The sequence below is a fragment of the Lampetra fluviatilis genome, chromosome 59 (genome assembly GCF_964198595.1).
Source record: "Lampetra fluviatilis chromosome 59, kcLamFluv1.1, whole genome shotgun sequence".
Lineage (NCBI taxonomy): Eukaryota > Metazoa > Chordata > Hyperoartia > Petromyzontiformes > Petromyzontidae > Lampetra > Lampetra fluviatilis.
In genome coordinates this window covers 4,304,846-4,328,654 of record NC_136333.1, presented here as the reverse complement: position 1 = coordinate 4,328,654, position 23,809 = coordinate 4,304,846, and the positions used below count along the sequence as shown (strand labels likewise).

At 45.5% G+C, this 23,809-nt stretch overlaps 1 protein-coding gene and 1 long non-coding RNA gene across 2 annotated transcripts; both read right to left on the bottom strand.

The window, feature by feature from the left end:
* Nucleotides 1-364: 364 nt before the first annotated feature.
* Nucleotides 365-19,612, bottom strand: LOC144950735 (uncharacterized). Its single transcript, XM_078880808.1, has 34 exons — nucleotides 19,474-19,612; nucleotides 18,991-19,181; nucleotides 18,204-18,268; nucleotides 17,541-17,692; nucleotides 16,970-17,017; nucleotides 16,569-16,616; nucleotides 16,306-16,353; nucleotides 15,823-16,013; nucleotides 15,036-15,100; nucleotides 14,373-14,524; nucleotides 13,802-13,849; nucleotides 13,401-13,448; nucleotides 13,138-13,185; nucleotides 12,655-12,845; nucleotides 11,868-11,932; nucleotides 11,205-11,356; nucleotides 10,634-10,681; nucleotides 10,233-10,280; nucleotides 9,487-9,677; nucleotides 8,594-8,658; nucleotides 7,988-8,139; nucleotides 7,401-7,448; nucleotides 6,534-6,721; nucleotides 6,093-6,157; nucleotides 5,816-5,973; nucleotides 5,150-5,191; nucleotides 4,089-4,264; nucleotides 3,641-3,705; nucleotides 3,361-3,521; nucleotides 2,697-2,738; nucleotides 1,640-1,815; nucleotides 1,192-1,256; nucleotides 925-1,079; nucleotides 365-609 (listed from the first exon to the last, which is right to left on the bottom strand). The coding sequence occupies exons 1-34, from the start codon at nucleotides 19,610-19,612 to the stop codon at nucleotides 365-367; spliced, it is 3,741 nt and encodes a 1,246-aa protein (XP_078736934.1).
* A 156-nt stretch (nucleotides 19,613-19,768) lies between these two features.
* On the bottom strand, nucleotides 19,769-22,340 carry LOC144950809 (uncharacterized). The gene is made up of 5 exons (XR_013640406.1): nucleotides 22,250-22,340; nucleotides 21,357-21,421; nucleotides 20,709-20,860; nucleotides 20,138-20,185; nucleotides 19,769-19,784 (listed from the first exon to the last, which is right to left on the bottom strand). It is a non-coding gene; the product is annotated as an uncharacterized LOC144950809 (long non-coding RNA).
* Nucleotides 22,341-23,809: the final 1,469 nt, after the last annotated feature.

The following is a 23,809-nucleotide window of genomic DNA, read 5'->3' as shown; positions in this document are numbered from 1 at the left end:
AATAACACAACATTTATGAGGGCTCATCTGTACGGGTGATTGAGTATGCAAACATTACAAACACTGTTGTGGCCAGGTCGAAAACATTCCCTTCTTATACCCGCCCATTTGTGCAGCCAGGATGCTTGCAGTGATGGATAAACATCATTGCTGCATAGGCTTTGGTGGTTGTGCCATATTGTTTCCTTATGCGTTTTTCAGGTTTGGACGGTGTGTTGTTCGGCATGATGCCTGGCGTTTGACTGCACGTTGTGGGTCAAGAAGCTCCTAGTATGTACAGCGAAACGTCGGTCATGATGGCGAAAACACGTCGGAGAGCCTTGAGGGTAAAAATCCTTTACAGGCCATGACTAAGCGGTAGGCCTCATGCGGTCGCGGGCCCGTCTGAAGTGAAGTCATGGGCCATATGTTGCTCGCCCCCTGTGATCGTGTACAAGCGATCGCTCACCTCTTGAGAGATGTTCTTCGAGTGTTCCTGATACAATGGAGAGCTGCTGTTGTCCAGATCAACCGTGTAATTGTAGTTCACCACTGTGAACTTGATGAAGAATGCCACGAGTGTCTCTGGAGCTGCTATTGGTGCCTCTGTTGGAGGTAACGGCTCAGTTCCTGCAAAGTACAGATGAAAACGCGTTCATCACACGGTCGTCGCTGCCGTCATGGTAAAAAAAAAGAACTTAGAAAAATAAAATCGTGTACATATATGTATACAGTATATAACATTGTAAGAGTGATGAGGTGACTGAAGAGCAATGCCCTTAGCCAAGTGAGATGGTATGACCACAACTTTTTTTTATTTTAATCTTGAGAGTAATTACATAGCAATGTATAAAGAGGAAAGTTTTCAATCAGTGCACAGTTGGATTTTTTAGGCATGTGTTTCGTTAACACGTGTATGTCGGTGTGGTGAGAGAGTCCACTTACTGTTCACAATGAGGTCTGTCGTGTTGAGCAGGTAGAGTCCCAGGCTGGTCAGTTTTTCGGTTCCGTTTTTGAAGGCCGCGTCAACCACCGACTCGTCCACACTGCTGGTGTTGGTGAACTCACACTTGGCAACCACCACCACCAGTGTGCCAGGCCTGAAGAAGATCCCCGTTAGCGTTAACACCTTTGATCAACTCCGATAATCACGTCGTGAGATGCCGTCATTGAAAGCACGCGAGTGAAAATGAGGAGTAATATTAAACTCACCAGTAATTTGTGACGGTGCAGTTGTGCTGTGCATTGCCGACTTGCTTTCGGAAAAGGTCTTCCAGCTGAGGGAACGCACATGCGCGTCATTTAGAAAAAGTGCAGAGCAATATCCTGTTATCTGTTCTGTGAGTGGCTAACCAGTATGTTTGCATGTATGCATGTGTGTACGTGTCAATGTATTTGGTTAATGCCAGTGTCGTTTGTATTGCCATATACTCTTGATTATAGATATTATTACACTTCTTGCCCCACCTCTGTTTTACAGCCAACATTTGGGGTGCATCTCGTAATAAATTCTGGTCGGTGTTTGCATGTGTGACCAGATTTGTTGTCCTTTTTGACACCGGGGAAGAGTTTGCGGTGCATCATACTTTCCATTGTGTGTCTCGTAATCCAGAGAATACAGTATCTTAGAATCTCAGGATCTCCATGCAGCGATGCTTACCAGGCCGGAGATGTTTGCAGTGTATTCTTGTCGCAGGGTAGAGTTGCTCTGCGCCAGATCGCTGCTGTAGTTGCGGTTGACGATGGTGAACTTGATGTAGAAATGCTGCAGGGGTTCCAGGGTCGGGCCGACTGCCGCTGTTGTCTTCATCGTCGTCGCCACGGAAACGATTGGTCCTTTAAGACATGACAAAGTATAGGATAAGGTGCAGCACTGAAATTGCTTGCTCACACCACTGTTGGTGGAAGGGCCTCTGCTTGCTAGATTGAGCACTAGGGAGCGTAGTTTTGGCTTAATTCTTCCACGCCGGCTAACATCTCCGGATTACAAGTCCAGTGTGCTAATCGTTACCACCACGGCAACATCAGAATTGAAAATAAATAACGAGCATGAATACAAATTAGCATTGAAGCCCGTGTGTATATGTAGTTTTTTTATGTATATACAGTAATTCCTCGTTTAACGCAGTATATGCGTTCCTTAAAAATGTCACGTTAAGTAAAACCGAGTTGACCGAGTAATTATCGTATATACATTACAGGGCATAACGAAATAACAAACCATGTAAATTGGAATGACATTTGCACTATAAATCAGCCTGCAGTGATCCCATGGCAGGACAAAGAACTGAGATGAGGGTACGCCGCCTGCGTGTACTGCATCATTCCCTGCACTCTATCACTACTGCGCAGCTCAAGAAAGTAGATCGTCGTCGACTGCTCAGAAACTGCGTGGCAACGGTGCGTTCCGCGTTGTGAAAAGTGTTCTCTCGTAAAAGAACCGCGTTTTAGCGAACACGCATTGCGTGAACCCGCATTTAGCGAGGACTCACTATACATGCAAGCTGTGCTTAAAATTTTGCATGAGATTTCATTGTTTTCTGCTTAGAAAAAAAGGTGGCATAATTCACCACCACCACCAAGGCAAATTCATGCAATCACCATGATTCCGGATGGCGATTCGATTCAGGGATCATTTATTTTGTCAACGCTGCGGAGAATGCAGTGGTCTCTAGTGACTGCAAGGACTGTGTCAGGAGGTGAACCTGTTGTTTTACCTGCGGTGGTTGAAGCTTGTGTCGGAGGTAATGGCTCCGTTCCTGTTCGTACAGAAACATGTGTGGGTCAAGATGTCATGCGCTTGCATCGCGTGTGTACTAGAGGTGGCACAATGCATAGAACTGCTGCTCCCCAAGAAGTTCAAAAACTGCCCTGAACATAAACTAAAACTCAGCGATCGAATTTATTTTTTCCCACGTATTTGTTACACACCCGAGCAAACGTGTTGGCAACCTATGTAACAGGCCAGGTAGCTCAGCGGTAGAGTGAGCGGCTCGCAATTGGAAGTTTGTGAGTTCAACTCCTGGTTGAGTGCATTGACTCAGCCCATCATCCCCTCGGGTCGATATAAGAAACACATTTTATAGAAGTCAACAGTGGTTGTCCTATGGAGTGATCAGCTGTCATAGGAATGTGGAATTTCCTTTACTGGCTCAGGGATGTAAACGGGAGATGATCACCAATGCCTCAGTGCTCATTTGAGCCTGAATATCACTTCGACTTTTTTGGGATCCAAAATATGGTTGTTAAAATGAAGTCGAGAAATCAGCATATAGAGTGCATGTGGTCTCATTGACTGCTGTGGGTGTCTATCAGCAGCTGATATTATCCCATGTGAACATGGTGTGAATCGTTCATCTTGAAATGAAGGCGTTCGCTTACTGGTCACACTGAGGTCTGTCGTGTTGAGCTGGTAGAGTCCCAGGCTGGTCAGTTGTTCGGTTCCGTTTTTGAAGGCCGCGTCAACCACCGACTCGTCCACACTGCTGGTGTTTGTGAACTCACACTTGGCAACCACCACCACCACCACCAGTGTGCCAGGCCTGAAGAAGATCCCCGTTAGCGTTAACACCTTTGATCAACTCCGATAATCACGATTACCGTCGTGAGATGCCGTTATTGAAAGCACGCGAGTGAAAATGAGGAGTAATATTAAACTCACCAGTAATTTGTGACGGTGCAGTTGTGCTGTGCATTGCCGACTTGCTTTCGGAAAAGGTCTTCCAGCTGAGGGAACGCACAGGCGCATCATTTAGAAAAAGTGCAGAGCAATATCCTGTTATCTGTTCTGTGAGTGGCTAACCAGTATGTTTGCATGTATGCATGTGTGTACATGTCAATGTATTTGGTTAATGCCAGTGTCGTTTGTATTGCCATATACTCTTGATTATAGATATTATTACACTTCTTGCCCCACCTCTGTTTTACAGCCAACATTTGGGGTGCATCTCGTAATAAATTCTGGTCGGTGTTTGCATGTGTGACCAGATTTGTTGTCCTTTTTGACACCGGGGAAGTGTTTGCGGTGCATCATACTTTCCATTGTGTGTCTCGTAATCCAGAGAATACAGTATCTTAGAATCTCAGGATCTCCATGCAGCGATGCTTACCAGGCCGGAGATGTTTGCAGTGTATTCTTGTCGCAGGGTAGAGTTGCTCTGCGCCAGATCGCTGCTGTAGTTGTGGTTGACGATGGTGAACTTGATGTAGAAATGCTGCAGGGGTTCCAGGGTCGGGCCGACTGCCGCTGTTGTCTTCATCGTCGTCGCCACGGAAACGATTGGTCCTTTAAGACATGACAAAGTATAGGATAAGGTGCACCACTGAAATTGCTTGCTCACACCACTGTTGGTGGAAGGGCCTCTGCTTGCTAGATTGAGCACTAGGGAGCGTAGTTTTGGCTTAATTCTTCCACGCCGGCTAACATCTCCGGATTACAAGTCCAGTGTGCTAATCGTTACCACCACGGCAACATCAGAATTGAAAATAAATAACGAGCATGAATACAAATTAGCATTGAAGCCCGTGTGTATATGTAGTTTTTTTTATGTATATACAGTAATTCCTCGTTTAACGCAGTATATGCGTTCCTTAAAAATGTCACGTTAAGTAAAACCGAGTTGACCGAGTAATTATCGTATATACATTACAGGGCATAACGAAATAACAAACCATGTAAATTGGAATGACATTTGCACTATAAATCAGCCTGCAGTGATCCCATAGCAGGACAAAGAACTGAGATGAGGGTACGCCGCCTGCGTGTACTGCATCATTCCCTGCACTCTATCACTACTGCGCAGCTCAAGAAAGTAGATCGTCGTCGACTGCTCAGAAACTGCGTGGCAACGGTGCGTTCCGCGTTGTGAAAAGTGTTCTCTCGTAAAAGAACCGCGTTTTAGCGAACACGCATTGCGTGAACCCGCATTTAGCGAGGACTCACTATACATGCAAGCTGTGCTTAAAATTTTGCATGAGATTTCATTGTTTTCTGCTTAGAAAAAAAGGTGGCATAATTCACCACCACCACCACCAAGGCAAATTCATGCAATCACTATGATTCCGGATGGCGATTCGATTCAGGGATCATTTATTTTGTCAACGCTGTGGAGAATGCAGTGGTCTCTAGTGACTGCAAGGACTGTGTCAGGAGGTGAACCTGTTGTTTTACCTGCGGTGGTTGAAGCTTGTGTCGGAGGTAATGGCTCCGTTCCTGTTCGTACAGAAACATGTGTGGGTCAAGATGTCATGCGCTTGCATCGCGTGTGTACTAGAGGTGGCACAATGCATAGAACTGCTGCTCCCCAAGAAGTTCAAAAACTGCCCTGAACATAAACTTAAACTCTGCGATCGAATTTCTTTTTTCCCACGTATTTGTTACACACCCGAGCAAACGTGTTGGCAACCTATGTAACAGGCCAGGTAGCTCAGCGGTAGAGTGAGCGGCTCGCAATTGGAAATTTGTGAGTTCAACTCCTGGTTGAGTGCATTGACTCAGCCCATCATCCCCTCGGGTCGATAAAAGAAACACATTTTATAGAAGTCAACAGTGGTTGTCCTATGGAGCGATCAGCTCTGTCATAGGAATGTGGAATTTCCTTTACTGGCTCAGGGATGTAAACGGGAGATGATCACCAATGCCTCAGTGCTCATTTGAGCCTGAATACCACTTAGACTTTTTTGGGATCCAAAATATGGTTGTTAAAATGAAGTCGAGAAATCAGCATATTGAGTGCATGTGGTCTCATTGACTGCTGTGGGTGTCTTTCAGCAGCTGAAATCATCCCATGTGAACATGGTGTGAATCGTTCATCTTGAAATTAAGGCGTTCGCTTACTGGTCACACTGAGGTCTGTCGTGTTGAGCTGGTAGAGTCCCAGGCTGGTCAGTTGTTCGGTTCCGTTTCTGAAGGCTGCGTCAACCACCGACTCGTCCACACTGCTGGTGTTTGTGAACTCACACTTGGCAACCACCACCACCACCAGTGTGCCAGGCCTGAAGAAGATCCCCGTTAGCGTTAACACTTTTGATCAACTCCGATAATCACGATTACCGTCGTGAGATGCCGTTATTGAAAGCACGCGAGTGAAAATGAGGAGTAATATTAAACTCACCAGTAATTTGTGACGGTGCAGTTGTGCTGTGCATTGCCGACTTGCTTTCGGAAAAGGTCTTCCAGCTGAGGGAACGCACAGAAAAAAGTGCAGAGCAATATCCTGTTATCTGTTCTGTGAGTGGCTAACCAGTATGTTTGCATGTATGCATGTATGCATGTGTGTACGTGTCAATGTATTTGGTTAATGCCAGTGTCGTTTGTATTGCCATATACTCTTGATTATAGATATTACACTTCTTGCCCCACCTCTGTTTTACAGCCAACATTTGGGGTGCATCTCGTAATAAATTCTGGTCGGTGTTTGCATGTGTGACCAGACTTGTTGTCCTTTTTGACACCGGGGAAGAGTTTGCGGTGCATCATACTTTAGATTTTGTGTCTCGTAATCCAGAGAATACAGTATCTTAGAATCTCAGGATCTCCATGCAGCGATGCTTACCAGGCCGGAGATGTTTGCAGTGTATTCTTGTCGCAGGGTAGAGTTGCTCTGCGCTAGATCGCTGCTGTAGTTGCGGTTGACGATGGTGAACTTGATGTAGAAATGCTGCAGGGATTCCAGGGTCGGGCCGACTGCCGCTGTTGTCTTCCCGGCGTTGACCGGTTTGTTTGTCACGGGAGCGATGGATGCTTTGAAAAATAAAAAGTTAAGGTTAAGGTGCAGCCCTGCATTTACTTGCTCAAGCGACTGTTGGCAGAAGGGCCCCCGCTCGCTAGATTGAGCATGAGATAGCCCCTCTTAAACAGTGTATTTTTGACTTAATCTTTCACGCTGGTTAGACGTCTCTGGATTGCAAGTGCATTGCGCTAACTGCTGCACCATGGAGACATCAGAATTGAAATCATAAATTAAAATAAGGGACGAGCACGAATGTGAATTCGCGTCAAAGGCCCTATGTATATACATTTTAAAATATATTTTATACATAGGATTTCATTATGTGTTCTGCTTTGAAATTAAGGTGTCATGATTCACCACACCAAGGAAATTCATGCAATTATCATTATTCCGAATGGCGATTACATTTTTTTGTGAGCATTGTGGTGAATGGAGGAATCTGTAGTGGTTGTAAGGAGTTACGTAAACCCACGATATACAACCTATATGAATAAAAATAAGACAAATAATTTTGCACAAGATTCCACGCATGCACCACTTGCTTAAAAACCTAAATTAATAATTGAACTGCATTGTGACGCTGTCGTGTTGTGCGTTTATGTCTCAGTGAAGTCCAAATACAAGGAGGGGTTAACTGCACTGTGTCTCTGCTAATGGACGCTGCATGTAGAGATATACCAGGGGTCTTACCGGGGCTGGTAGGTGCTTGCGTTGCATTCGGAGGAGTGGGTTCAATCCCTGGTAACACAGACATCAGTTTGTGAGTGCAAAGTAGTGCGACTCTGCGAGTTTGCACATTTTGTACAAATTTATTTTTATAAAAAAAAAATGTTCCCACGTTGATTACATTTCATAAGCAAGTATCCATTCAAGAACTTTAGTTGAGCAGTGCATCATACCCGTATTAGAGAACGGTCAGTGGAAGTAGATTATACGGAACTACTTCTGAGATCTCTTCAAGTGACTTCTTTAATCCATGGAAAAATGTTCATCACATAAATAAAGATTTGTTTAATTCTCAGAGTTGGAATTCACCCAAATTGAGGAGAAGAAAATATATAATGTGATTGTTTTGTTTTGTGCATTCATCGGCGACCACGCTGAGATGATCAACTCACGAGCAGCTGAAACCTCGGTTTGAACCCAGGTACTCAGCGGTACCCGCTCAGCTTCTCTTTACCCATGAGCCATCTGGCTACCACTGCGTGAGTTGCCAAAGTCATTGCACTGACACTTGTAAGGAAACTTTTTTCTTAAGATGGGTGCCATCTACTTACTGGTCACTGTGAGGTCTGAGGTGTTGAGCAGGTAAGGTCCCAGTTCACTCAGTTGGGTGGTTCCTGCTCTGAAGGCCGCGTCAACCACCGACTCGTTCACACTGCTGGTGTTTGTGAACTCGCACCTGGCAACCACCACCAGTGGGCCCTCCCTGCGGAATTCAATGATGCAAAGTTAGTTTTCAAAAAAAAATCTACTGTCAGCTTCCACACTTTCAGGGATGCTGCTGTGGTACAATGGTTATCATACTGGACTTGCAATCCAGATTTGATTTTGTCGGTTCAATTTTATTTCTCCCCATGACAGTCCACCCAGCAGTATGAATGGGTAGAAGCAATCGGTGTGTTGTGCATGGTGGGGTAAAGTGTGGGTAACTCCCAACTCTTCCAAGAAGAGAAGACAAATGCCCCAAAGCAAGTGGCTCTCTTTGAGCTCCCTCCGACAGCAGTGGTGCGAGCAGGTACTTGCAGGGCTGTACCTTTACCTTCATCCATTTTAAATGTGTTCAATTATAACGTTGAAGCCCACTTATCGTAACAGTCAATGCGATGTCTCGAACTTGCGTTTGTTTTCTGAAGTGTGTGAAAGATTAAATTGGCACGTACCAGTAATTCGCCACGTGGCATGTTTGGAATGCATCTCCTATTTTCTGAGGGAAGAGGTTGTCCAACTGAAAGAGAGAGCAAAAGTGAAGCATTTGCAAACAGCTCGCTTCAAACGTCAGTGTCATGAGACATTTAATTTATTATATCCCAACTGTGCTATTGGTGTCGTAACTGAAAGAGAGAGCAAAAGTCAAGCATTTGCAAACAGCTCGCTTCAAACGTCAGTGTCATGACACATTTTATTTATTATATCCCAACCGTGTTTTTGGTGTCCCGTCATGAGACAAATAATTTATTAAAAACTCTCACAGAGCAGTACAACCCTTCTTGATATAATGTACGGCTCACAGAAGCACATATCATAGAACTACCTCTGAGATCCCTTCTAGTGACCTCTGGTCCACAGTAATACATATTCCTATACTTTATGAATTTTCAGAGGTGAAATTTAACCAAAGTTGATATTTTTTGGGGCAGTCTTTAATGACCGAGCTGAGATCATCAACTCACCACACTGAAAAACCCAGCGTATTCACGGGCGACTGAAGCCTGGATATGAACCCAGTATCTCAGCTGTGCCGGCTTTGGTCTATGACCGCTGAGCGACTTGGCCACCTCTGATGGAATTGCGTTTTGTGCAGTTATTGGTGGCTGAGCTGAGGCCATCAACTCTCTACACTTGAGAACCCGGTTTATTCAAAGACGGCTGAAGCCCGGATCCTAACCCAGTATCTCAGCTGTGACTGCTCCTACCTCTGATTCCAACAAGTACTTTTTAAGCAACAGACTCTGAATTGCCAGAGAATTTAGGAATACGAAGCGAAGCTAAGTTTGGAAGTGCAGAATTGGCACTTTATCGACGAAAACCTCCGTGACCATGAAGCAGCGCTCACCAGGTTGGAGATGTTTGTGGTGTACTCGGTTCGCAGGGGAGAGTAGCTCTGTGCCAGATCGCTGCTGTAGTTGCGGTTGATGATGGTGAACTTGATGTAGAAGTGCTGCTGGGGTCCCTGGGTCAGGCCGACTGGCGTTGTTGTCGTCTTCCCGGCGTTGATCGGTTTGTTTGTCACGGGAACGATGGGTGCTTTGAAAAATTCAAAAGTAAAGATTAAGGTGCAGCTCTGAAAAATCTTGCTCAATTAATTGCTGGCGGAAGCGCCTCTGATCGCTCGAGGGAGCTCTACGGAGCCCCTCCTGAGCATATTTTTTGTTTTGTTATGGGGTTATAATTCTTTGAAGGGGGAATAAAATCGGCAACTTGTTTTTTAATGAAATACGGAGTGCCAATGGTGAGCATGACTCGCTGAGTCCCTAGACTCTTGTTCAGGAGGGTACTGCTACAGTGAGATGTAATCTGTGGGTAACGCGCGGATTACCTTCTGTGGCGGTCGTCTGTTTGGTCGTTAAAGCCGCTGTAGTGGAAACTAAAACACAGAAGTACAAGGAAGAAAAATCATGAATATACGTGGCTTCTATGCCGCTTTGCAACGTACATTTGTCCTCAGAAGTATTCATTAGACTTAATTGAGACAGAGTCAATGCAAATTCAACATTAGTTGTAAATAGTTGTATTTGTTGTGGTTGTGATTACGGATGCCCACGTGGTTGTGGTTTGGACGGAATGTTGTGTGTGGCGTACCTGAGGGTGGCAACCCTGTGCCTGGTGGTGTCGTTGATGGAGGAGTTGCTGAGGACCAAAGACACAGACTCATAAATGACCATCATCGCTTCTAGAAAGCCCATCTAAAGGGTAGTTGGCCTACTCTTCCATGCTGGCCAGATGTTTTGGAAGAGGTGGGAGTAACCACATGTTACCTGGCACCTACGTCAATTTTGGTAAACATTTCACTATGAGTGGGCCATTACTCTGGGACTAGTGCACCATATTTGTTTTCAACATGCGCAGTATATTGTTCACCGCCAGATGGCAGACGTCCACGTAATCATCTGCAAATTCGAAAGAGCAGTGAAATTTGTCATGTGGGGCACACTTGATATGACGCGGTTATTTGTTGTTGGTTGGTGAATGTGTTGCCTTACCTGTACTGGTAGGTGCTTGTGTTGCAGATGGAGGCATTGGTTCTGTTCCTATTTGTGCACAAAGACGTCATGTCAGCCTTAAAAATATTGACACAATTACAATGTAAATTTACAAAATGTCTAAATGCGGCCGCATCTTCAGACATTTCCCAAGAAGGGTAGGCATTCTTATTTTATAGACTGAAATAGTCAATCATAGGCAGAGGAGTCTATTTGGGCATGGAGTTGACAGCATGGATGGCTGCTGGAGGGGAGTTCAAGCCAATGGCAGCAGTAGAGGCGAATGAGCGACCGACTACTAGGCAAAGGTAAATTGGGGGCTTTGACAGAAATCCTGAGTTTCTGGAGCAGAGAGGGCATGATGGGCAGGAGAGTGCGATGAGAGTGACAAGGTAAACAAGGATGAGTCAGTGGAGGATCTTTAAAACTGTGAGTGTGATCTTGAGAGCAAGTGGAAGGATCCGCGTATTGAGTACAAGTGGGTTCATTGACAGTTGTCCGTGAGATGTCTCACAGCAGCTGAAATCATTCCACGTGAATGTGCCGCGTTGAAATGAAGGCGTCCACTTACTGGTCACTGTGAGGTCTGTCTTGTTGAGCAGGTAAGGTCCCAGGTCGTACAGTTGGTTGGTTCCTGCTTTGAAGGCTGCGTCAACCACCGACTCGTTCACACTGCTGGTGTTTGTGAACTCGCACCTGGCAACCACCACCAGTGGGCCCTCCCTGCGGAATTCAATGATGCAAAGTTAGTTTTCAAAAAAATCTATTGTCAGCTTTCATACTGTCAGGGATGCTGCTGTGGTAGAATGGTTATCACACTGGACTTGCAATCCAGATTTGATTTCGTCGGTTCAATTTTATTTCTCCCCACGGCAGTATAACAATGGTGGAAGCTTCTTAAATCCACCACGCAAACTCTGTCCACCCAGCAGTATGAATGGGTAGAAGCAATCGGTGTGTTGTGCATGGTGGGGTAAAGTGTGGGTAACTCCCAACTCTTCCAAGAAGAGAAGGCAAATGCCCCAAAGCAAGTGGCTCTCTTTGAGCTCCCTCTAGTGAAGGCCTTTCCGCCAGCAGTGGTGCGAGCAGGTACTTGCAGGGCTGTACCTTTACCTTCATGCATTTTAAATTTGTTTAATTATAACGTCGAAGCCCACTTATCGTAACAGTCAATGCGATGTCTCGAACTTGCGTTTGTTGTCTGAAGTGTGTGAAAGATTAAATTGGCACGTACCAGTAATTCGCCACGTGGCATGTTTGGAATGCATCTCCTATTTTCTGAGCGAAGAGGTTGTCCAACTGAAAGAGAGAGCAAAAGTCAAGCATTTGCAAACAGCTCGCTTCAAACGTCAGTGTCACGACACATTTTATTGATTATATCCCAACTGTGCTATTGGTGTCACGTCATGGGACAAATAATTTATTAAAAACTCTCACAGAGCAGTACAACCCTTCTTGATATAATGTACGGCTCACAGAAGCAGATATCATAGAACTACCTCTGAGACCCCTTCCAGTGTCCTCTGGTCCACAGTGATACATATTCCTATACTTTATGAATTTTCAGAGGTGAAATTTAACCAAAGTTGATATTTTTTGGGGCAGTCTTTAATGACCGAGCTGAGATCATCAACTCACCACACTGAAAAACCCAGTGTATTCAAGGGCGACTGAAGCCTGGATATGAACCCAGTATCTCAGCTGTGCCGGCTTTGGTCTCTGACCGCTGAGCGACTCGGCCACCTCTGATGTAATTGCGTTTTGTGCAGTTATTGGTGGCTGAGCTGAGGCCATCAACTGTCTACACTTGAGAACCCGGTTTAATCACAGACGGCTGAAGCTCGGGTCCTAACCCAGTATCTCAGCTGTGACTGCTCCTACCTCTGATTCCAACAAGTACTTTTAAAGCAACAGACTCTGAATTGCCAGAGAACTTAGGAATACGAAGCGAAGCTAAGTTTGGAAGTGCAGAATTGGCACTTTATCGACGAAAATCTCCGTGACCATGAAGCAGCGCTCACCAGGTTGGAGATGTTTGTGGTGTACTCGGTTCGCAGGGGAGAGTAGCTCTGTGCCAGATCGCTGCTGTAGTTGCGGTTGATGATGGTGAACTTGATGTAGAAGTGCTGCTGGGGTCCCTGGGTCAGGCCGACTGGCGCTGTTGTCGTCTTCCCGGCGTTGATCGGTTTGTTTGTCACGGGAACGATGGGTGCTTTGAAAAATTCAAAAGTAAAGATTAAGGTGCAGCTCTGAAAAATCTTGCTCAATTAATTGCTGGCGGAAGCGCCTCTGATCGCTCGAGGGAGCTCTACGGAGCCCCTCCTGAGCATATTTTTTGTTTTGTTATGGGGTTATAATTCTTTGAAGGGGGAATAAAATCGGCAACTTGTTTTTTAATGAAATACGGAGTGCCAATGGTGAGCATGACTCGCTGAGTCCCTAGACTCTTGTTCAGGAGGGTACTGCTACAGTGAGATGTAATCTGTGGGTAACGCGCGGATTACCTTCTGTGGCGGTCGTCTGTTTGGTCGTTAAAGCCGCTGTAGTGGAAACTAAAACACAGAAGTACAAGGAAGAAAAATCATGAATATACGTGGCTTCTATGCCGCTTTGCAACGTACATTTGTCCTCAGAAGTATTCATTAGACTTAATTGAGACAGAGTCAATGCAAATTCAACATTAGTTGTAAATAGTTGTATTTGTTGTGGTTGTGATTACGGATGCCCACGTGGTTGTGGTTTGGACGGAATGTTGTGTGTGGCGTACCTGAGGGTGGCAACCCTGTGCCTGGTGGTGTCGTTGATGGAGGAGTTGCTGAGGACCAAAGACACAGACTCATAAATGACCATCATCGCTTCTAGAAAGCCCATCTAAAGGGTAGTTGGCCTACTCTTCCATGCTGGCCAGATGTTTTGGAAGAGGTGGGAGTAACCACATGTTACCTGGCACCTACGTCAATTTTGGTAAACATTTCACTATGAGTGGGCCATTACTCTGGGACTAGTGCACCATATTTGTTTTCAACATGCGCAGTATATTGTTCACCGCCAGATGGCAGACGTCCACGTAATCATCTGCAAATTCGAAAGAGCAGTGAAATTTGTCATGTGGGGCACACTTGATATGACGCGGTTATTTGTTGTTGGTTGGTGAATGTGTTGCCTTACCTGTACTGGTAGGTGCTTGTGTTGCAGATGGAGGCATTGGTTCTGTTCCTATTTGTGCACAAAGACGTCATGTCAGCCTTAAAAATATTGACACAATTACAATGTAAATTTACAAAATGTCTAAATGCGGCCGCATCTTCAGACATTTCCCAAGAAGGGTAGGCATTCTTATTTTATAGACTGAAATAGTCAATCATAGGCAGAGGAGTCTATTTGGGCATGGAGTTGACAGCATGGATGGCTGCTGGAGGGGAGTTCAAGCCAATGGCAGCAGTAGAGGCGAATGAGCGACCGACTACTAGGCAAAGGTAAATTGGGGGCTTTGACAGAAATCCTGAGTTTCTGGAGCAGAGAGGGCATGATGGGCAGGAGAGTGCGATGAGAGTGACAAGGTAAACAAGGATGAGTCAGTGGAGGATCTTTAAAACTGTGAGTGTGATCTTGAGAGCAAGTGGAAGGATCCGCGTATTGAGTACAAGTGGGTTCATTGACAGTTGTCCGTGAGATGTCTCACAGCAGCTGAAATCATTCCACGTGAATGTGCCGCGTTGAAATGAAGGCGTCCACTTACTGGTCACTGTGAGGTCTGTCTTGTTGAGCAGGTAAGGTCCCAGGTCGTACAGTTGGTTGGTTCCTGCTTTGAAGGCTGCGTCAACCACCGACTCGTTCACACTGCTGGTGTTTGTGAACTCGCACCTGGCAACCACCACCAGTGGGCCCTCCCTGCGGAATTCAATGATGCAAAGTTAGTTTTCAAAAAAATCTATTGTCAGCTTTCATACTGTCAGGGATGCTGCTGTGGTAGAATGGTTATCACACTGGACTTGCAATCCAGATTTGATTTCGTCGGTTCAATTTTATTTCTCCCCACGGCAGTATAACAATGGTGGAAGCTTCTTAAATCCACCACGCAAACTCTGTCCACCCAGCAGTATGAATGGGTAGAAGCAATCGGTGTGTTGTGCATGGTGGGGTAAAGTGTGGGTAACTCCCAACTCTTCCAAGAAGAGAAGGCAAATGCCCCAAAGCAAGTGGCTCTCTTTGAGCTCCCTCTAGTGAAGGCCTTTCCGCCAGCAGTGGTGCGAGCAGGTACTTGCAGGGCTGTACCTTTACCTTCATGCATTTTAAATTTGTTTAATTATAACGTCGAAGCCCACTTATCGTAACAGTCAATGCGATGTCTCGAACTTGCGTTTGTTGTCTGAAGTGTGTGAAAGATTAAATTGGCACGTACCAGTAATTCGCCACGTGGCATGTTTGGAATGCATCTCCTATTTTCTGAGCGAAGAGGTTGTCCAACTGAAAGAGAGAGCAAAAGTCAAGCATTTGCAAACAGCTCGCTTCAAACGTCAGTGTCACGACACATTTTATTGATTATATCCCAACTGTGCTATTGGTGTCACGTCATGGGACAAATAATTTATTAAAAACTCTCACAGAGCAGTACAACCCTTCTTGATATAATGTACGGCTCACAGAAGCAGATATCATAGAACTACCTCTGAGACCCCTTCCAGTGTCCTCTGGTCCACAGTGATACATATTCCTATACTTTATGAATTTTCAGAGGTGAAATTTAACCAAAGTTGATATTTTTTGGGGCAGTCTTTAATGACCGAGCTGAGATCATCAACTCACCACACTGAAAAACCCAGTGTATTCAAGGGCGACTGAAGCCTGGATATGAACCCAGTATCTCAGCTGTGCCGGCTTTGGTCTCTGACCGCTGAGCGACTCGGCCACCTCTGATGTAATTGCGTTTTGTGCAGTTATTGGTGGCTGAGCTGAGGCCATCAACTGTCTACACTTGAGAACCCGGTTTAATCACAGACGGCTGAAGCTCGGGTCCTAACCCAGTATCTCAGCTGTGACTGCTCCTACCTCTGATTCCAACAAGTACTTTTAAAGCAACAGACTCTGAATTGCCAGAGAACTTAGGAATACGAAGCGAAGCTAAGTTTGGAAGTGCAGAATTGGCACTTTATCGACGAAAATCTCCGTGACCATGAAGCAGCGCTCACCAGGTTGGAGATGTTTGTGGTGTACTCGGTTCGCAGGGGAGAGTAGCTCTGTGCCAGATCGCTGCTGTAGTTGCGGTTGATGATGGTGAACTTGATGTAGAAGTGCTGCTGGGGTCCCTGGGTCAGGCCGACTGGCGCTGTTGTCGTCTTCCCGGCGTTGATCGGTTTGTTTGTCACGGGAACGATGGGTGCTTTGAAAAATTCAAAAGTAAAGATTAAGGTGCAGCTCTGAAAAATCTTGCTCAATTAATTGCTGGCGGAAGCGCCTCTGATCGCTCGAGGGAGCTCTACGGAGCCCCTCCTGAGCATATTTTTTGTTTTGTTATGGGGTTATAATTCTTTGAAGGGGGAATAAAATCGGCAACTTGTTTTTTAATGAAATACGGAGTGCCAATGGTGAGCATGACTCGCTGAGTCCCTAGACTCTTGTTCAGGAGGGTACTGCTACAGTGAGATGTAATCTGTGGGTAACGCGCGGATTACCTTCTGTGGCGGTCGTCTGTTTGGTCGTTAAAGCCGCTGTAGTGGAAACTAAAACACAGAAGTACAAGGAAGAAAAATCATGAATATACGTGGCTTCTATGCCGCTTTGCAACGTACATTTGTCCTCAGAAGTATTCATTAGACTTAATTGAGACAGAGTCAATGCAAATTCAACATTAGTTGTAAATAGTTGTATTTGTTGTGGTTGTGATTACGGATGCCCACGTGGTTGTGGTTTGGACGGAATGTTGTGTGTGGCGTACCTGAGGGTGGCAACCCTGTGCCTGGTGGTGTCGTTGATGGAGGAGTTGCTGAGGACCAAAGACACAGACTCATAAATGACCATCATCGCTTCTAGAAAGCCCATCTAAAGGGTAGTTGGCCTACTCTTCCATGCTGGCCAGATGTTTTGGAAGAGGTGGGAGTAACCACATGTTACCTGGCACCTACGTCAATTTTGGTAAACATTTCACTATGAGTGGGCCATTACTCTGGGACTAGTGCACCATATTTGTTTTCAACATGCGCAGTATATTGTTCACCGCCAGATGGCAGACGTCCACGTAATCATCTGCAAATTCGAAAGAGCAGTGAAATTTGTCATGTGGGGCACACTTGATATGACGCGGTTATTTGTTGTTGGTTGGTGAATGTGTTGCCTTACCTGTACTGGTAGGTGCTTGTGTTGCAGATGGAGGCATTGGTTCTGTTCCTATTTGTGCACAAAGACGTCATGTCAGCCTTAAAAATATTGACACAATTACAATGTAAATTTACAAAATGTCTAAATGCGGCCGCATCTTCAGACATTTCCCAAGAAGGGTAGGCATTCTTATTTTATAGACTGAAATAGTCAATCATAGGCAGAGGAGTCTATTTGGGCATGGAGTTGACAGCATGGATGGCTGCTGGAGGGGAGTTCAAGCCAATGGCAGCAGTAGAGGCGAATGAGCGACCGACTACTAGGCAAAGGTAAATTGGGGGCTTTGACAGAAATCCTGAGTTTCTGGAGCAGAGAGGGCATGATGGGCAGGAGAGTGCGATGAGAGTGACAAGGTAAACAAGGATGAGTCAGTGGAGGATCTTTAAAACTGTGAGTGTGATCTTGAGAGCAAGTGGAAGGATCCGCGTATTGAGTACAAGTGGGTTCATTGACAGTTGTCCGTGAGATGTCTCACAGCAGCTGAAATCATTCCACGTGAATGTGCCGCGTTGAAATGAAGGCGTCCACTTACTGGTCACTGTGAGGTCTGTCTTGTTGAGCAGGTAAGGTCCCAGGTCGTACAGTTGGTTGGTTCCTGCTTTGAAGGCTGCGTCAACCACCGACTCGTTCACACTGCTGGTGTTTGTGAACTCGCACCTGGCAACCACCACCAGTGGGCCCTCCCTGCGGAATTCAATGATGCAAAGTTAGTTTTCAAAAAAATCTATTGTCAGCTTTCATACTGTCAGGGATGCTGCTGTGGTAGAATGGTTATCACACTGGACTTGCAATCCAGATTTGATTTCGTCGGTTCAATTTTATTTCTCCCCACGGCAGTATAACAATGGTGGAAGCTTCTTAAATCCACCACGCAAACTCTGTCCACCCAGCAGTATGAATGGGTAGAAGCAATCGGTGTGTTGTGCATGGTGGGGTAAAGTGTGGGTAACTCCCAACTCTTCCAAGAAGAGAAGGCAAATGCCCCAAAGCAAGTGGCTCTCTTTGAGCTCCCTCTAGTGAAGGCCTTTCCGCCAGCAGTGGTGCGAGCAGGTACTTGCAGGGCTGTACCTTTACCTTCATGCATTTTAAATTTGTTTAATTATAACGTCGAAGCCCACTTATCGTAACAGTCAATGCGATGTCTCGAACTTGCGTTTGTTGTCTGAAGTGTGTGAAAGATTAAATTGGCACGTACCAGTAATTCGCCACGTGGCATGTTTGGAATGCATCTCCTATTTTCTGAGCGAAGAGGTTGTCCAACTGAAAGAGAGAGCAAAAGTCAAGCATTTGCAAACAGCTCGCTTCAAACGTCAGTGTCACGACACATTTTATTGATTATATCCCAACTGTGCTATTGGTGTCACGTCATGGGACAAATAATTTATTAAAAACTCTCACAGAGCAGTACAACCCTTCTTGATATAATGTACGGCTCACAGAAGCAGATATCATAGAACTACCTCTGAGACCCCTTCCAGTGTCCTCTGGTCCACAGTGATACATATTCCTATACTTTATGAATTTTCAGAGGTGAAATTTAACCAAAGTTGATATTTTTTGGGGCAGTCTTTAATGACCGAGCTGAGATCATCAACTCACCACACTGAAAAACCCAGTGTATTCAAGGGCGACTGAAGCCTGGATATGAACCCAGTATCTCAGCTGTGCCGGCTTTGGTCTCTGACCGCTGAGCGACTCGGCCACCTCTGATGTAATTGCGTTTTGTGCAGTTATTGGTGGCTGAGCTGAGGCCATCAACTGTCTACACTTGAGAACCCGGTTTAATCACAGACGGCTGAAGCTCGGGTCCTAACCCAGTATCTCAGCTGTGACTGCTCCTACCTCTGATTCCAACAAGTACTTTTAAAGCAACAGACTCTGAATTGCCAGAGAACTTAGGAATACGAAGCGAAGCTAAGTTTGGAAGTGCAGAATTGGCACTTTATCGACGAAAATCTCCGTGACCATGAAGCAGCGCTCACCAGGTTGGAGATGTTTGTGGTGTACTCGGTTCGCAGGGGAGAGTAGCTCTGTGCCAGATCGCTGCTGTAGTTGCGGTTGATGATGGTGAACTTGATGTAGAAGTGCTGCTGGGGTCCCTGGGTCAGGCCGACTGGCGCTGTTGTCGTCTTCCCGGCGTTGATCGGTTTGTTTGTCACGGGAACGATGGGTGCTTTGAAAAATTCAAAAGTAAAGATTAAGGTGCAGCTCTGAAAAATCTTGCTCAATTAATTGCTGGCGGAAGCGCCTCTGATCGCTCGAGGGAGCTCTACGGAGCCCCTCCTGAGCATATTTTTTGTTTTGTTATGGGGTTATAATTCTTTGAAGGGGGAATAAAATCGGCAACTTGTTTTTTAATGAAATACGGAGTGCCAATGGTGAGCATGACTCGCTGAGTCCCTAGACTCTTGTTCAGGAGGGTACTGCTACAGTGAGATGTAATCTGTGGGTAACGCGCGGATTACCTTCTGTGGCGGTCGTCTGTTTGGTCGTTAAAGCCGCTGTAGTGGAAACTAAAACACAGAAGTACAAGGAAGAAAAATCATGAATATACGTGGCTTCTATGCCGCTTTGCAACGTACATTTGTCCTCAGAAGTATTCATTAGACTTAATTGAGACAGAGTCAATGCAAATTCAACATTAGTTGTAAATAGTTGTATTTGTTGTGGTTGTGATTACGGATGCCCACGTGGTTGTGGTTTGGACGGAATGTTGTGTGTGGCGTACCTGAGGGTGGCAACCCTGTGCCTGGTGGTGTCGTTGATGGAGGAGTTGCTGAGGACCAAAGACACAGACTCATAAATGACCATCATCGCTTCTAGAAAGCCCATCTAAAGGGTAGTTGGCCTACTCTTCCATGCTGGCCAGATGTTTTGGAAGAGGTGGGAGTAACCACATGTTACCTGGCACCTACGTCAATTTTGGTAAACATTTCACTATGAGTGGGCCATTACTCTGGGACTAGTGCACCATATTTGTTTTCAACATGCGCAGTATATTGTTCACCGCCAGATGGCAGACGTCCACGTAATCATCTGCAAATTCGAAAGAGCAGTGAAATTTGTCATGTGGGGCACACTTGATATGACGCGGTTATTTGTTGTTGGTTGGTGAATGTGTTGCCTTACCTGTACTGGTAGGTGCTTGTGTTGCAGATGGAGGCATTGGTTCTGTTCCTATTTGTGCACAAAGACGTCATGTCAGCCTTAAAAATATTGACACAATTACAATGTAAATTTACAAAATGTCTAAATGCGGCCGCATCTTCAGACATTTCCCAAGAAGGGTAGGCATTCTTATTTTATAGACTGAAATAGTCAATCATAGGCAGAGGAGTCTATTTGGGCATGGAGTTGACAGCATGGATGGCTGCTGGAGGGGAGTTCAAGCCAATGGCAGCAGTAGAGGCGAATGAGCGACCGACTACTAGGCAAAGGTAAATTGGGGGCTTTGACAGAAATCCTGAGTTTCTGGAGCAGAGAGGGCATGATGGGCAGGAGAGTGCGATGAGAGTGACAAGGTAAACAAGGATGAGTCAGTGGAGGATCTTTAAAACTGTGAGTGTGATCTTGAGAGCAAGTGGAAGGATCCGCGTATTGAGTACAAGTGGGTTCATTGACAGTTGTCCGTGAGATGTCTCACAGCAGCTGAAATCATTCCACGTGAATGTGCCGCGTTGAAATGAAGGCGTCCACTTACTGGTCACTGTGAGGTCTGTCTTGTTGAGCAGGTAAGGTCCCAGGTCGTACAGTTGGTTGGTTCCTGCTTTGAAGGCTGCGTCAACCACCGACTCGTTCACACTGCTGGTGTTTGTGAACTCGCACCTGGCAACCACCACCAGTGGGCCCTCCCTGCGGAATTCAATGATGCAAAGTTAGTTTTCAAAAAAAAATCTATTGTCAGCTTTCATACTGTCAGGGATGCTGCTGTGGTAGAATGGTTATCACACTGGACTTGCAATCCAGATTTGATTTCGTCGGTTCAATTTTATTTCTCCCCACGGCAGTATAACAATGGTGGAAGCTTCTTAAATCCACCACGCAAACTCTGTCCACCCAGCAGTATGAATGGGTAGAAGCAATCGGTGTGTTGTGCATGGTGGGGTAAAGTGTGGGTAACTCCCAACTCTTCCAAGAAGAGAAAGCAAATGCCCCAAAGCAAGGGACTTTCTTTGAGCTCTCTCTAGTGAAGGCCTTTCCGCCAGCAGTGGTGCGAGCAGGTACTTGCAGGGCTGTACCTCTACCTTCATGCATTTTAAATGTGTTCAATTATAACGTCGAAGTCAATGCGATGTCTCGAACTTGCGTTTGTTGTCTGAAGTGTGTGAAAGATTAAATTGGCACGTACCAGTAATTCGCCACGTGGCATGTTTGGAATGCATCTCCTATTTTCTGAGCGAAGAGGTTGTCCAACTGAAAGAGGGAGCAAAAGTCAAGCATTTGCAAACAGCTCGCTTCAAACGTCAGTGTCATGACACATTTTATTTATTATATCCCAGCTGTGCTATTGGTGTCGTAACTGAAAGAGAGAGAAAAAGTCAAGCATTTGCAGACAGCTCGCTTCAAACGTCAGTGTCATGACACATTTTATTTATTATATCCCAACTGTGCTATTGGTGTCGCGTCATGAGACAAATAATTTATTAAAAACGCTCACAGAGCAGTACAACCCTTCTTGATATAATGTACGGCTCACAGAAGCAGATATCATAGAACTACCTCTGAGACCCCTTCCAGTGTCCTCTGGTCCACAGTGATACATATTCCTATACTTTATGAATTTTCAGAGGTGAAATTTAACCAAAGTTGATATTTTTTGGGGCAGTCTTTAATGACCGAGCTGAGATCATCAACTCACCACACTGAAAAACCCAGCGTATTCACGGGCGGTTGAAGCCTGGATATGAACCCAGTATCTCAGCTGAGCCGGCTTTGGTCTCTGACCGCTGAGCGACTCGGCCACCTCTGATGTAATTGCGTTTTGTGCAGTTATTGGTGGCTGAGCTGAGGCCATCAACTGTCTACACTTGAGAACCCGGTTTAATCACAGACGGCTGAAGCTCGGGTCCTAACCCAGTATCTCAGCTGTGACTGCTCCTGCCTCTGATTCCAACAAGTACTTTTAAAGCAACAAACGTTGAATTGGCAGAGACCATAGGAATGAGAAGCGAAGTTATGTTTGGACGTGTAAAAGTGTCACTTTGTAGATGAAAACCTCCGTGACCCTGAAGCGACGCTCACCAGGTTGGAGATGTTTGTGGTGTACTCGGTTCGCAGGGGAGAGTAGCTCTGCGCCAGATCGCTGCTGTAGTTGCGGTTGACGATGGTGAACTTGATGTAGAAGTGCTGCTGGTCTCCAACGGTCGGGGCGTACGGTGGCGACGTCGTGGGGATCAGTTGGCTCGGCTCAGGCACAGTTGGAGCTTTGATTAGTTGGGTGGGGGGAAGGGATAAAAAGAGTTCGAAAATTAATGTGAATGGCATTGCTTTCAAATGCGCTTTTCTTCAGGAGTGTGGAATGAGCGATAATGATATTAGGTTTCCGGTAGCACAGCAAGACGATGCCGCATGGCGCAACAACACGTGATGTCAGATTGTGACGTCGCACGCTGTCACGTCACATGGGCATTAGCCCGCGGCACCGTTTTTTTTAAGGTGGTTTGTGTCTCTAAGTGTAACCCTCGTTTGTGTCTCCAAGCTTTGAGCAATGATCCTTTGATCATTGTGTCTGGTTTTCTCCAGGGTGAGTTCCGAAGAGCAACACAACCTCATATTTAAGTTTTGTTCACATTGACTTATGTTCACGAGAATCACAGTGACGCCGCTTTAGGAGGACGGACATAGTTAATGCATTTCTGCTTTCAACCCGAGTTGGAAAGTGCTAAAATGATAATTAATGTGTGAGCTATGATTAGGGCTTCTGAGTTTTCCTTTTAATCAATTATCCCTGATAAAGCATTTCTGATACAGTTCATGAAATTGGTATTTTCCCAAGATCTTCCAAAAAAACATCAGAAATGGTTCCTCCATTAATGTGGACCTCACCAGAAAGCGAATAATTCATCATCATCATCATGGTCATTAGCCGTGATCAATACAACACAGGAATTTAACACAGAAATTCCACACAGAATGCGATCACAGGCGGGTACTGCAACATAATAGTTATTCAGCGTCAGGTCGATTCAAGTGTTGATTACATTCTGCATGTTAAGTATGTTCTACCTTGGGTGATCGACTGACTTGTGGTGACGTTGAATGCACTTGCAGAAGTAGTTGTTGCAACTTAGAGAAATGCAAAAGAACATGTAATTGTCATTATTACGTTCAAACGTTGCCACAACATTTACTTGGGTCTTTAACACTTTCAGCGACCTGCCAATGATGATAAAGTCACGTTATAAACGTGAACATTTTAGAATAACGGTTACACAGCCCTTACATTCCATTGGGTTTCTGTGACAGGCAGTGTGTCCTGCCTGTTACAACATATGGTTCATAAACATGATCACTCACAAAAATATGGAACAGAAACTGAGACGTTTGCAATGAAGCATGGGGAGATGCACGCCTGAAATTACACGGAGGGACCGATTAAGGAACACGTGGATGATAGAACATATGCATGTTAAAGACACCTTTCAAACTGTTAAGAAAATCGAGTGAGCTTGTGCAGGACACGTCCTGGCTAGAAGATGGACGATGGTCAGGAGTAATAACAGAGTGGTAGCTAAAGAATATAACGTGTCCGAGAGCACATCTACTGAGTAGATGGAGCCATGAAATCAACTCGTGTGCAGG

What these genes read in the sequence shown, in the direction of transcription:
- LOC144950735 (XM_078880808.1), bottom strand. Translation starts at nt 19,612, where the DNA reads ATGAATACTTCTGAGGACAAATGTACGTTGCAAAGCGGCATAGAAGCC. An exon ending in ACAGACGACCGCCACAGAAG is followed by an intron (nt 16,014 to 16,305) that starts GTAATCCGCGCG and finishes AATTTTTCAAAG; the next exon opens with CACCCATCGTTCCCGTGACA. An exon ending in ACAAGCACCTACCAGTACAG is followed by an intron (nt 13,449 to 13,801) that starts GTAAGGCAACAC and finishes TTTGGTCCTCAG; the next exon opens with CAACTCCTCCATCAACGACA.